General features: G+C 37.4%; 1 protein-coding gene across 1 annotated transcript in view; it reads right to left on the reverse strand.

Annotated features, from left to right (window-relative positions):
* Positions 1-14,332, reverse strand: part of RGS22 (regulator of G protein signaling 22) — a 123,153-nt gene that overhangs the window by 89,972 nt on the left and 18,849 nt on the right. The window contains exons 4-7 of the mRNA XM_054590138.1: positions 12,815-13,036; positions 10,004-10,089; positions 9,194-9,362; positions 283-412 (exon numbers count right to left, since the gene is read on the reverse strand). Of these exons, the coding sequence (XP_054446113.1) occupies positions 283-412; positions 9,194-9,362; positions 10,004-10,089; positions 12,815-13,036 (607 nt within the window). The remainder of the gene's footprint in view (positions 1-282; positions 413-9,193; positions 9,363-10,003; positions 10,090-12,814; positions 13,037-14,332) is intronic.

Below are 14,332 nucleotides of genomic sequence, written 5' to 3' on the forward strand. Positions count from 1 at the left end.
TCATTATTCTAAATTTACAAATGAGAAAAGCAAAAGCTCCCAGAAGCAGAATAACTTACGAAAGTCACACAGCCAATAAGTATTGGAGTTGAGTTCTAAACTCATCCTCTTTTCACTATACCAAGTTGCTGCTTGAAAAACAGTAGAAAATGAAGTTGAGGGAAGAGGGGAGAGATCATTTTTTCTTCCCAACCACGAAGTGTTGTACTGTAAGATTAGAACTACAACAGAAGACTTAAAAAGGAGTTAGTTCTGAAGTCCTTCTCGTTCTTCTCTGCTTACCAGAATCAGATGAAGTAACTGGTGCTTCAATTCCACTGTGGAGTACACCAGATGGTAATGAAAAGGTTGATACTGTTTGCTGACTCTGTTTTGCTAATGCATACCAATCTTTTATTTGAGTATGCGAGGCCTAGGAAGAAAGAAGCACATGTGTTTAACATAGCCGTATTCTTCCAATCACAAACGTGGACAAATCATTATATTATTCAATTTGCATATACAATATGTTAGAAAAAAATTATGCCATGAAGCAAAGAAGGTTGTACACAGAAACATTCACTAGCTAAGAGAATAATAGGAAAGAAATTTCAATTCAGATGATTTTTACATTAGAGGTTCCAAAGGGAAAAAACGAGCCCAATACCCTCCCAATCTCCATTCTTCCACCAAATGCATGCACCCTCACATGCCAGATTCACTACAGATTCATGCCATCTAACTTTAACTTGGCAGTCACCATGAACTCATCAGTCCTTGGATGCATCTTTTGCCAACTGCTTCCATTTACATCCTTCCCAATTACTTCATGTCTTTCATTACATCTGACCTGGCCCACTGTTTTTAACTCCTCCCCAACATTACACTGACTCCTCTCAGTAGCATAGAAAACATCTCTAGGCTCAAGCGCCACTTTGCCTTAGATTCAATTTTCACAGCTTTGTTTGGAGTGGAGGCTTCCTGAAGGATGATCCCTGACTCCACCTGCTCCTGGCTGTAGCCTTCAGTATTTCCTTTGCTTGGTGACCCTTAAGCCAGTTGACCCAAAACCCAAGCTAAGTGAGCCGGATGTTGGACTGGACTGGACTGGACTGGACTTTAATATGGCATAGGATCTCTGGGCAGTGGCTTTTATTCTGGCCCTACTGAAGACAAGATTGGATTTTTGCATGGCAGAACAGACAGATAGGACATTAATCATCAATAAAGTTTACCATGGAGCCCCACCCTCCCATGTGGGCCTCAGGAAATTCTTTTCCTTGCAACCCCACAAAAACTCAACTCCCACTGATAGTAATATGAACTTTTTGTGGCAGACGGGAAGAAGTCTAGCAAAACTTGTTTGCTGAACCTCCTCCTGTGTCCCATCATTCCTGGGTGGCCCAGCAAGAATTTGTTTATCACCTTTGCTCTTTCTACCGGTGAACTGCCTGCTTTCCCTTGGAAATCCCAGGCCCCTGCCCGCCTTCTCCTTAGACCAGGATGGCACATAACCCTCAACGGCCCAGTGCCCTTCAGATCTCTTGTCTAATGGCACCCCCACATGTGCCTTGCAATCAGTTTTGGACATTTTCTCTTGTTAATCTGGCTCATGTTAATTTGATTATTAGCCCAGCCAGAAGAACTTAGAAAAGTGAAAAGAAAATTATTTTTTATATCTCTACACTGAGAGACTCTAATTTCCTTTTATTCTCTCTTTTTCTTGTTTAAAACCAAGTTGTTTACTATTACTTTTATGTCCTATCGACGTATATTTATTTAGTGACTTCTCTATTCCAAGCAGTATCTTAACAACTGACAGGAGACCAAAATAATTAGGGAATTTTCAAGGAATTGAGAGAGACCAATATACAAGAGTGCTTGTTATTTCAGCTGCAAAAAGAAAGAGACTAGAAAATAGAGGAGGAAGAAATGGTCAGACATATAAGCAATTAATTATTCCACTGTATACTCTTAAGAGATGGGTCACTTATTCATATTTATATGGTATAAATGAAGATTTAAAGAAATGTTTCCAACTATCATAAAGATAAATCCCTATTTATAGTCATGGTTTAAATGACTTAAGGATCCAAAGAACAGAACCTTAAAACTTAAAAAGCTACACCCATACATAAGAATAAACTAAAAATGGATTAAAGACTTATAATAAATCTTAGACGCAACCATAAAAATCCTAGAAGAAAACACAGGCAGTAAAATCTTGGACATTTTTCATAGCAATATTTTTTTTCTGAACTTGGGAAAGGGAAACAGAAAGTAAACAAATGGGACTACATCAAACTAAAAAGCATTTGTACAGCAAGGAAACCATCAACAAAATGAAAAGACAACACACTGAATAGGAAAACATATTCACCAATAATACATCTGATAATGATTAATACCCAAAATTTACAAAGGGCTTATACATAAAACTCAACACCAAAAACAATTCAATTTTGAAAATGATAGTTTATTCAATAAACAGTGTTGGAAAAATTGGATCATAGATGCAGAAAAATGAAACTAGACCACTTTCTTACACCACACACAAGAATAAACTCAAAATGGATCAAAGACTTCCATGTTAGACCTGAAACAATAAAAATCATAAAAGAAAACATAGGCAGCAAAATCTCAGACACTGCTTAGAACAATTTTTTATTGGCTATATCTCCCCAGGCAAAGAAACAAAAATAAATAAATAAATGAATGGGACTACATCAAACTAAAAAATTTTTGCACAGTGAAGGAAATCATCAACAAAATAAAAAGACAACCCACAGAATGGGAGAACATATTCACCAATACATCTGATAATGGGTTAATATCCAAAACTTATAAAGAACTTACAAAACTCAACTCCAAAAAAACAAACAACCCAATTAAGAAACAGGCAAAGGACCTGAATAGACACTTCTCCCAAGAAGACATACAGATTACCCATAGATATATGAAAAGATGCTCAATGTCACTAATCATCAGAGAAGTGCAAATTAAAACCACAACGAGATATCCTCTCACACCTGTCAGAAAGGCTATCATCAATAAATCAACAAACAACAAGTGTTGGCAAGGATGTGGAGAAAGGGGAACACTTTTGCACTGTTGGTGGGAGTGCAGACTGGTGCAGACACGGTGGAAAGCAGAATGGAGATACCTCAAAAAATTAAAAATGGATCTGCCTTTTGACCCAGAAATCCTACTCCTGGGAATATATCTGAAGGAACCCAAAACACTAATTCAAAAGAATATAAGCACCCCTATGTTCATTCAGCATTATTTACAATTGCCAAGACATGGAAGAAGCCCAAGTGTCCATCAGTAGATGAGTGGTTAAAACAACTACAGGACATTGACACAATGAAATACTATTCAGCCATGAAAAAGAAGAAAATTTTACCCTTTGCGATAGTATGGACCTGGAAAACATTTTTCTAAGTGAAATAAGTCAGTCAGAAAAAGACAAATACTGTATGATTTCACTCCTATGTGGAATCTAATGAACAAACTGAAGTAACAAGGAAAATGGGGACGACTCATAGATGGAGAGCAGGATGACAACCAGGGAGGGGGAGGTTAAAAGGTAGAGAGATGGAGCAAAAAGGAAAAAGGACTCATGGACATGGCCAACGGTGTGGTGACTGCTGGGGGAAGAGGGATAAAATGGGACTAAATGGTGATGGGAAAAAAACACAATAGATTAAATTTTAAGAGGATAATATACAGTTTAAGTATTAATCAAGTAGAAATGAATTTTTATTACAGAAAACAGCAAAGTATAGCTTGGATTTTACTGTCTTATATTTTATTAAATTTACATGTAAGGAATCAGAACTTAATCCCCCAGATGGATTCTTTCCTTTGCATGTGTGTTGACCTCTACTATTAGTAGATATTTTATGACATTCCTGACATTTCTATAATATCATGGTTTTAGTACATCCCTAAGCATTACTTAGTGAAAATAATGGAACTGGCATAATTTTAAACATTTTTAACAAATGTCACTTATAGAAATGCCTAACTACAAAATTAAATAGAAGCTACATATGAAAACAAATGTTCAAGTAAGATTGGATAAGTTTACCCTTTCCAACAGAGATGGCAAATAGTTTTCCCTTTGTATGACATCTTTGATCAATAAGAAGTGCCTCCTTAAAGTGCTGTCTTGAAAAAAATTTGGAGTCAAGTCCTATAACTCAGTAAGAAAATTGCCATGATTGATTAGCAATGTCCGCCATGAATAGAAACTAGGAGAATATCAACACATGGGCCACATATTGGACATTTCTGCTTTTGTACAGAATTGTATACTGGATGTGTGTTTCCAGAGAGAAGATCCGATAATTAGAGACCAAAGATCAAAGAAGAGTTTTTACTACACTCTGATTCTTCAAAAGGACATTTGATTCTAAGTATGTTAAATCTCATACACCCAACATTTCTTTAATCAAGGAGTACAAATGTACCTACTAACAGCTAAGCAATAATTAACATTTAAGCATTTTCCTATTGAGAAATAATCATAACAACATAGAGAAGAAGACCTAATTTATCACCTTTTTGAACAAGAGTTATGAAATCTGGGGGTGGAGGGGCAGGGAGTTGTAAAGGGCTGAGCCCACACCCACTTGTGGAGGTTAAAAATGGGGAGGGATATCTTGGCTGCAGAGGTCCTTCCTGAGGAGTGAGGGATCCTACCCCACCCCAGGCTCTCCAGCCCAGGGTTCCAGTACCAGGGAGAAAAGTGCCATTAACTACTGGCTGCAAAAACCAGCAGAGACTGTGACTGAGTGAGAGAAAGGCTACTGGGGTTCCTGGCATTCCTCTTAAAGGGCCACACATACACTTACTTGAACTCATTTGCTCTGAGCTCAGCTGTTGGGGCAGCAATTCAAAAGGTGCTGGGGACATACTGGGAAGAGCTAAATAGTTTGACTTCAGGTCAAGAACTAGAGGAGCAGCTTTACCCCAGATAAAAGTGCTAGCAGTGGCTATTGTCCCTTTGCCAAGCCCTCCATTGCAGGCGGAGGTGGGCCACATATCTGAGTCTCCATCAGCCTGGCTAACACTGATCACCCTGGCCTGGTGATTCCCTGAGACCCTGCCTCATCCAATTTGTGGGACCACCCAAGCCACTTCCAGTGGCTTTTCCAGATAAACAGCCTTTCTTGGTTCATGCTGTGAACTTTCCTAGATTCTCTCAAAGGTTCACAAACCCCAAATAAGCAGCATCTGGCCTCAGCATGCCCTGTACCTCTTGCTGAGCAGCCCCAAACTCAACAAGAGCAGCAGCCAGACTTAGTTTGCACCTTAGCCTATCCTGGCACTTCCAGGCCCAGCTATAATGGCAACCATTTGCAGATCACTTTGTAGCTCATGCCAGGTTGCCCCAGGCAGGGCACAGGCAGCTGACTTTAGCCTGCATGAGAGCCCCTATAAAGAGGCCCCAGAACCAACACACCCAGTGGCCAGCTTCAGATCACACCAGAGCACCACCCAACCACCTCCACAAACAAACAATCCAAAGGGAAGACTCAGCAGCCCCCAGAGCCCCGTTAAAGCAAATACTACTTTGTAGGGTTAGCTCCTCACAGCAGCTCCTCCACTATATACACAGTCAGTCCTCACAACCAATCAATGTAAGAATCAATCCCTTCCACTGACATGCCAACAGCAATCAAGGCTCAACTACAACAGGAGAATACACACAACCCACACATGGGACACAGCTGCAGTGCCCAGCTCAGGTAACCAGGGATACTGTGCCACTGGGCCCCACAGGACAGCTACTATATAAGACCACTCTACCAAGACCGGGAGACATAGCAGCTCTACCTAATACACAGAAACAAACACAGGGGGGCAGTCAAAATGAAGAAACAAAGAAATATGTCCTAAGTGAAAGAACAGAACAAAACTCCTGAAAAAGAACTAAATTAAATGGAGACAGCAATACACCAGATGCAGAGTTCAAAACACTAGTTATAAAGATGCTCAATGATCTCAGAACTTAACACAGAAATTGAAACATAAAAATGGAGATTGAAAATATGAAAAAGGACCACTAACTGAAATGATGAATAATTTACAGGGAAACAGTACAGTAAATGAAGCTGAGAATCAAATCAGTGATGTGGAATATAAGGAGACAAAAAAATGCCCCAATCAGAAGAGAAAAAAGAATACAAAAAATTGAGGATAGCGTAAGGAGCCTCTGGAACAACTTCAAGCATACCAACGTTTTTGCATCAAGGTGGTGCCAGAAGGAGAAGAGAGAGAGAAGCTGAAAACCTGTTTGAAAAATGACAAAAATCTTCCCTAATTTGGTGAAGGAAATAGACATACAAGTCCAGGAAGTGCAGAGAATCCCAAAGAAGATGTACTCAAAGAAGCCCACACCAAGACATATCATAATTAAAATACAAAAGGTTAAAGACAGACTATTAAAAGCAACAAGGGAAAAGCAGTTAGTTACCTAAAAGGGCACTCCCGTAAGTCTGTCAGCTAATTTCTCAACAGAAACTTCGCAGGCCAGAAGGGATTGGCAAGAAGTATTCAAAGTCATGAAAAGCAAGGTCTTACAACCAACATTATTCTACCCAGAAAAGCTATCATTTAGAATAAAAGAACATATAAAGAGCTTCCCAGACAAGAAAAAGCTAAAGGAGCTCAGCACCACCAACCCAGTATTATATTAAATGTTAAAGGATCTTCCTTAAGAAAAAGAAGAAAAAAATAAAAAAATATGAACAATAAAATGGAAAAAATACCTATCTATCAAGAACTGAATCTAAAATATCTGGAGAGCATTATTCTCTAGGTGAACTAAGCCAGCCAGAGAAAGACAACTACCACATGATCTCACTCATATGTGGAATCTAATGAACAAAATGAACTAACAAGCAAAACAGTGACAGTCTCATAGATGGAGAGCAGGCTGACAGCTGTTGGTGGGGGTGGGTTGGGGTGGAGGGATTGAGCAAAAAAGAAAATGGAGAGAAAAAACGTATGGACACAAACAACAGCGTGGTCACGCCGGGGGTGGGGGAGTGAAAGGAGGTGGAAGAGTGGACAGTGGGGTTAAATGGTAATGAACCAAGGCCTTAGGTGCACAATTCTACAACACATCATCTGTATATATTATGTGGGGTGGTGAACACATAATATATACAGATGTGTTGTAGAACTGTGCACCTAAAACTTGTATAATTTTGTTAACCACTGTCACCCCAATAAATTCAATAAAAAGGAAAAGGAAAAAAGATGAATAATAAAATGGCAATAACCACAAATTTATGAACAATTACTTTAAATGTAAACAAATTAAATGCTCCAATCAAAAGACATAATGTGACTGAATGAATGGATAAGAAAATAAGACCCTTACATATGCTTCCTACAAAAGACTCAGTACAGACTGAAAGACACACACAGACTGGAAGTGAACAGGAAAAGATATTTCATGAAAATGGAAACAAATAAATAAAAAGCTGGGTACCAATACTTATATTAGACAAAATAGTCTTTCAAACAATGACTATAATAAAAGACAAAGAAATTTCCAGTAATTCCACTTCTGGGTATTTATCTGAAAAAATCCAAAACACTAACTCAAAAGGACATATGCATCAGTATGTTCACTGCAGTATTATTTACTATAGCCAAGATATATAAGCAATGTAAGTGTCCATCAATAGATGAAGAGATAAAGAAGTGGTACGTATATACCATGGAATGTACCTCAGCCATACAAAAAGGATAAAATCTTGCCGTCTGCAATAATGTGGATGGACCTAGAGGGTATTATGCTAAGTGAAATGTCAGATGGAGAAAAACAAATACCATATGATTTCACTTATATGTGGAATCTAGAAAACAAAATAAATGAACAAACAAAACGAAAACTAGATACAGAGAACATTTTGATGGTTGCCAGATGAGAGGGGGGTTGGAAGATGGCTGAAAAAGGTGAAAGGATTAAGAAGCACAAATTGGTAGGTACTGAATAGTCATGGAGATGTAAATATAGTATAGAAAATACAGTCAATAATATTGTAATAACTATGTATGGTGTCAGATGGGCACTAGATTTATCAGGGTGATCACTTCATAAGTTATATAAATGTCCACTCACTATGTTACACACCTGAAACTAATATAATATTCTATGTCAACTGTAACTGAAAAATAATAAGTAAACAAAAAATGCATGAGCACAAAAACGTAAATACCTTTTTAAAAAGTTATTAAACCGGGGTCCTTAAGACTTTGATTAAATTTAATTTAGCTTTGAATCCTAGCTCTAGAAATCCTATGGCTCTCTTTCTCTACAAGTTTCATAGGCCTACCCTCTCTCCTGGATAAGGAGCCATCCCCAAGGCAGCAGAAGACAATAGCCCCAGACCTACCGGTCACAATGTCCGGACATCTGGCAGGCTAAAGATAACATTGTGACCTAAGTTATGTTTCAGCTCCTGAGCCCTAAGGTGGGAAGACCCCTCCCCCCACCCCCTCCCCCGCCTTTCCATGAGACCAGACAGAGGGATGCCGGAGCAGACCTTAGACCTGTCCTCAAGGCCTGAAGAAATAGTTTATCACCCTTACCTTACCTTGAACCAATCAGCTCCCAGCACAGCCCCTGACCCCCAAACCCCCAGTATGTGACCTTGCCCTGTATTATCCATAACCCCCACGCCGTATCACGGAGTTGGATCTTTCCAGACATGAGCCTGCCCGTACTCCAGACTGACCAATTTTCTAATAAACCCTATTTCTATACTGAAAATGCCTGTTTGTATATTATTTTCGGGCTGGTGTGAGCAGGCAGACGGACTCAAATATTGGTTGAGTCTCAAATATCCATCTCCAGTAATAGTTGTAGAATCCAATTAATAAAAATTTGCATTGAACAATAAAATCATGGATATAATTCAAGTTACCCAGGCTTCCCAGGTGACACTAAGCATGTTCTTTAATCTTGTATTTGTTCCTTCAAACATGTGAGGATCATAATTTTAATTACACTTCAGGTGAAAGAGTGCAGAGCAAGTGAGTCAGTATAAATTCACAAGAATTTTTGCTAAATCTGCTTTCTGAAGTATTTGAAATAATTTTCCCTATTCAGGTGGTACAAATGAAATTCATGTTCCTAAAATAAGAAGTTTCACTGAAGTGCCAAGTCACAAAGAAACATTCATAGGTTTACCTTGCCAAGAGAAATGTAGAACTTTTTCATAATGATAACATTGTCATCTTCAGTGGGAGGAGGTGGTGGAGTGGCTGATTTTCTCTGGACCCAGGGAGAAATATCTGTATCTAGAGTGACATTCATGCCTGATCTACTCCAACTCACTTGTGACACCAATTTGGCTAACCTGCATTTTAGAAAGCATACAAATTTGAAACAAGTTTCAAGTTTAGTAGAATTTAGGGGAAAAAAACACTAAAATTTTATTTTATGTATTCAAGCCAATCTCCCTCCCTAACTCTGCAAGATGAGTCCCTTTGGATCTGCTAAAATTAATGGCTTATTCATAGAACTGTTAATTAATTAATTCTTATTCTAATTTATTTTATTTAAAAATGATTGTTATAAGCAAAGGTCAAATTTTAGTAAAACTTCAGAATGTTTTGGTACTTACACTTTAAGAGTCAGGGCACATAGAAGAAAAACTTGGTTCTGTACCATGACATTCTGCCTTTTTCATGACACACTTATTTTCATTTTTTAATACCCTGCACACAAATGCCATTATCACGTAATACGTAGATAATTTTTAAAATAGAATGATTAAAGAAACACAACTGTCATACATTTATTAGATACTGTTTCTGTGAAATCTCTTAGTAAAAGTTACGTGACTTTTGTAACCAATGCGGTATCATTCTTATGCTACAGCAAGTAGGATCTACACTCCAATGGATTTAAATAAACTTTATTAAGAAAGGACAAAAAATAATTTGGGTAAAAAAATAGGCATTAAAAAAAACATTCATGTTGATGGAACTACAATACCTGTATTCAAAATAGCAATCACTTTCCAGAAATGCTGGCAGTCTTTCTTTTTTGATCCACTGAATACCCTCTTCACGACTGAGACACTATTAGAGGACAAGTGAGAGGAAAAGAGCGTCAAGGAAAAATCGCCTTTTGGGACATTTAGTGATTAGGTGATTAGGGTCTAATCACTAGAACAATAGTGACCTCCAACTCTGACTGCCTCTACCTTCTGTTTGCATAAGAGCAAGAACCTGAGTCCCAAATCTGAAGCCACTTCTTGCCTTCTAGAGCTTCTTTAATTCTCTCAACAACCCTGCAACAGCTACATCTCCATTTTACAGACTGGCACACGGAATCCAGCAAAGTGGAGTAACTACTGAAGGAGAAGGAATGAGATCGAAGTCAGTTAATCTCAGTATTTTCTTAGTTATAAAATGGGTTACAATAATCACAATCGGAAAAAGTTAACCAGAAAACTTGGTAAGGCCAAGTGTGGTCACTGAAGTCCCCTTGTCCTTCCAATTTTAGAAAATTTTGTTAAATATTGACCTCCCCGAGCACTATCCTGGAGATGCAAAGGTAAATAGGAAAGATAAGACCCTGTGTCCTTCAGAAGTTTACAGATAATTCAATCGGTAATAACAGTCCAGTGCTATCAGGGCCAGAAGTTCAGGCCTCTGTGGGAGGTCACGTGGGCACTAAAGCAAAGGTTTCCCTCCAAACATGCCACTCACTCTTTGACCTGAAGCCTGATTACTAGGTTGAAGAGGAGGGGAGCAGGAGAGGAAACAGAGGTAAATTTATTATATTCTAGATCACAGCCTGAGATTTGAGATATGGGGGGAGGAAGGTTGAAGAAGTAGGCAGGGGCCTGATTATGACTAGTCTTTTTTTTTTTTTTTTTGTCAAGTTCCTTATTTCTTTTTTAAACGTTATTCTTATTGTTTATACTATTATGGATGTTCCCATTTTGCCCCGGGCTGCCCTTCCCGACCCAGCCCTCACAGCCCCGGCCCTCAGGCCATCACCACGCCGTCGTCTGTGTCTCTGGGTTGTGCATCGATGTTCTTTAGCGAATTCCTTCACCTTCTTTCATCCAGTTTCCTCTCCCCGCTCCCTTCAGACAGCTGCCAGTCTGTTCCATGTGTCCATGACTCTGTTTCTATTTTATTCAGCAGTTTATTTTGTTCTTTAGATTCCACATATAAGTGAGATCATATGGTATTTGTCTTTTACTGACTGGCTTATTTCACTTAGCATTTGTGGTGACAGTTTGTGAAAATACAAGTTATTGATGTGGTTTATTTTATTTTTATTTTTATTGAATTTATTGGGGTGACATTGGTTAGTAAAATTATATAGGTTTCAGGTGTACGATTTTATAATACATCATCTGTGTACTATATTGTGTGTTCACCACCCGAAGTCAACTCTCCTTCTGATGTGGTTTGATTAAAATCTACCATCATATTCTCTATTTGTTCCATATACTCTTTGTTCCTTTTCCCTTCATTTTCTGTTTTTGGTTTGACTATTCCTTTTTTAACTCTACGATTATTACATTAGTTATGCTCCTTTCAAAAATGTTTAAATTGTTGCCCTACTGTTTACAATATATTTAGTAAATATCTTCAAAACAATTTCAAATATATCAAATAAGGTCACCTAGTAGATTTTTTTTTTTAGAAACTTGTGTCAAAACACATAATTAAAGAAGCTCCTTGTATACAAATATTTAATTATTATATTGTATACCTGAAACTAATATAATGTTACATCAATTTTACCTCAGTTAAAAAGAAGCTCCTAAATAGCTTTTATTATTTAAAAAAAAAAGGTTATAAAGACCTGCATGAACTAAAGAAATTTCTATTTACTGAAGAAAGGGAAAAAAATCAATAAACCTCATTGTCACACCTAGTAAAAAAGTTTTTGAACTAACAACTTGCATAGTGTTATATAGTTCAGAATCTATTTCCTTGTTTTAACTTCAAGACAGTGCTGTAACACAGTTATTATTATTACTACTTTTATTTTTGGTATTTAATTGGATGGAAATAAACAAGAAAGAAAAATATGTAAAAGAAGAATTGAACTTTCAGGCTGGAAAAGAGCTATGTCTCAAGCATTAGACATATGTTAGCCTACCTCTATCGGACATTTTAAATTAATGAAAACAGCACTGTTAAACATTCAGTGTTATTTTCATTTGATCCACAAAACAAACCTAAGTAAGTAGTAGGTAGTACAGACATCATCTGACATCATTTGATGATGAAAATGAGGTTCATCAAAATGATTTGTTCAAGAACACACAGTAAGTTGAGAGTCAATCTGAGAACCCATATTTTTGTTTTTTGTTTTTGTTTTTTTTCCCTCATGCTAACAAGACAAAATCCAGAGCTGAGAGTAAAATTTAAAGCCAAGGATGCCAGAGCCACACAATGTAACTCGAAGGTTAGCAATCTCAATTCTTCCCAACTGCTTATAAGATAGAACCCAAATGAAATAAATTCACTGTATACCCCACATTTTGTAGAATGCATCTAAATATGAAGGATACACACTACCCTAAGATTCTAAATATTCAAAGTAAATTTCATGAACCTCCTTATGTTGATAATCAAATATCAACAAAACTGGGAGACTAAATTGGCCACTTAATATGAATAAGATGATATAACAGCTAACAAATATTATGTGATAAGTACAATAAAATTTAACAAATACAGTTAAACCTCAGAAAGGGAAGCCCAAGGAAACTCATGTTAATCTCAACTATGTTTGAGTTCATAGCAAGATATGAACTCAAATATACTTTCTTACCATAATATTGTAGTTGACATTAATAGTCTCATCTTCATAGGGGGCATTCATTTGAACAGGTTTAACATGATTCTTTCCTTTCCTTACAACATCATAGATGGGATTTCGAGGTTGCTGGTTTTGCAGAATTTTTTTCAGTTGCTTTTCCAGAAGTTGTGGAGCATTGTTAACTACTTCAAAAACTCCATAATCCACATTAAATCTAATTGCCTCTGAAAAGGTCTGCAAAATAAGTTGTGGAAATATGTCTTTAAATTGTTAAAAACCAGAAACTCACTGTCTCCAAGGCTTGATACTTACACACACACACACACACACACACACACACACACACACACACACACACACAGAGTTTTGTTTTTAATTATTACCTCTTCCCTTTAGGAGCTTGGAAATCTACTCACTAAGGTAAAGGAACCCACTGAATCCTGCTTTCCCAATGTACTTACAAGTCAGGGATATTAGGATATATTATAGCAGAAATTCCCTTTGCATAAACATCTTACCTCTGTGCTTCTTTGAAACTGGAAAGAAATGCACACCTAACCTCTATGAAGCAATGTTATTCTCTTAGAAAGGGGTGAGTTACTAGGGAAGAATGAGTAAAAGAAGAAGAAATAACACTCCTGTTATCTCTTTCATCCCAGGAGCCATGAAAGCTAAAGTCTCCCTTGTCCAAAAGGAGAAAGTTAAGTATAATATGGTCTTCATTTAACACTATTTCAACACCATTCCTTTCACTCTGACCAAGAAAAGAAAAAAAAAGAAAGATAACATTTCTGAGCCTTTCTCAGTAATTACTAAATCCTGCTGACTTTTATTTATTTTTTTATTGAATTCATTGGGTTGACAATTGTTAATAAAGTTATACAGGTTTTAGGTGTACAATTCTATAATACATCATTTGTTTATTGTACTGTGTGTTTACGATCCCAAGTCAAGTCTCCTCCCATCACCATTTATTCCCCCCTTTACCTTCTTCTACCTGTCCCCATCCCCTCTCTCTTTCTGGCAATCATCATACTGTTGTCTGTGTCCATGAGTCTTTCTCTTTTTCCTCTCTGCTTACTGCCAACTTTTCTTTAATGTCAGTCAGTTAATATACAACAGTCAGGAGTCTTGAGTTCGCCAGCTTGCCAATAAGTAGCACTGTGACTCTGGGTAAATCATTGAATACGTCTGGGGCCTCCGCTTCCATAACAAGTAAAGGGTAAATTGGCTGTGTCTTTTCCCATTTTGCCCTCCAAACCTAGAACCGGGTCCTTTTTCCGGAACATTAATTTATTTCAGGATACCTTCAGTGAATTGCCTACTCATGTAGGTTAATTTACATATTTTTAGCCAGATGGTAAAAGACCTTAAACCCTTCCCCTTGGATTGATCATTATCCAAGGGAAAATATCAATTGTTTCAAGTTTTACTAAGAGATTGCTAGGTATACTATATGTAGTTAAAATTTAAGGAATGGTAGGATATTGTAAAACTAGAGTTAGAAATATGTGTTTATGTATAAATACC

Source organism: Pteronotus mesoamericanus, unplaced genomic scaffold (assembly GCF_021234165.1).
Source record: "Pteronotus mesoamericanus isolate MK-2021 breed Mesoamerican mustached bat unplaced genomic scaffold, CSHL_Meso_final scaffold_174, whole genome shotgun sequence".
In the NCBI taxonomy this organism is placed as follows: domain Eukaryota; kingdom Metazoa; phylum Chordata; class Mammalia; order Chiroptera; family Mormoopidae; genus Pteronotus; species Pteronotus mesoamericanus.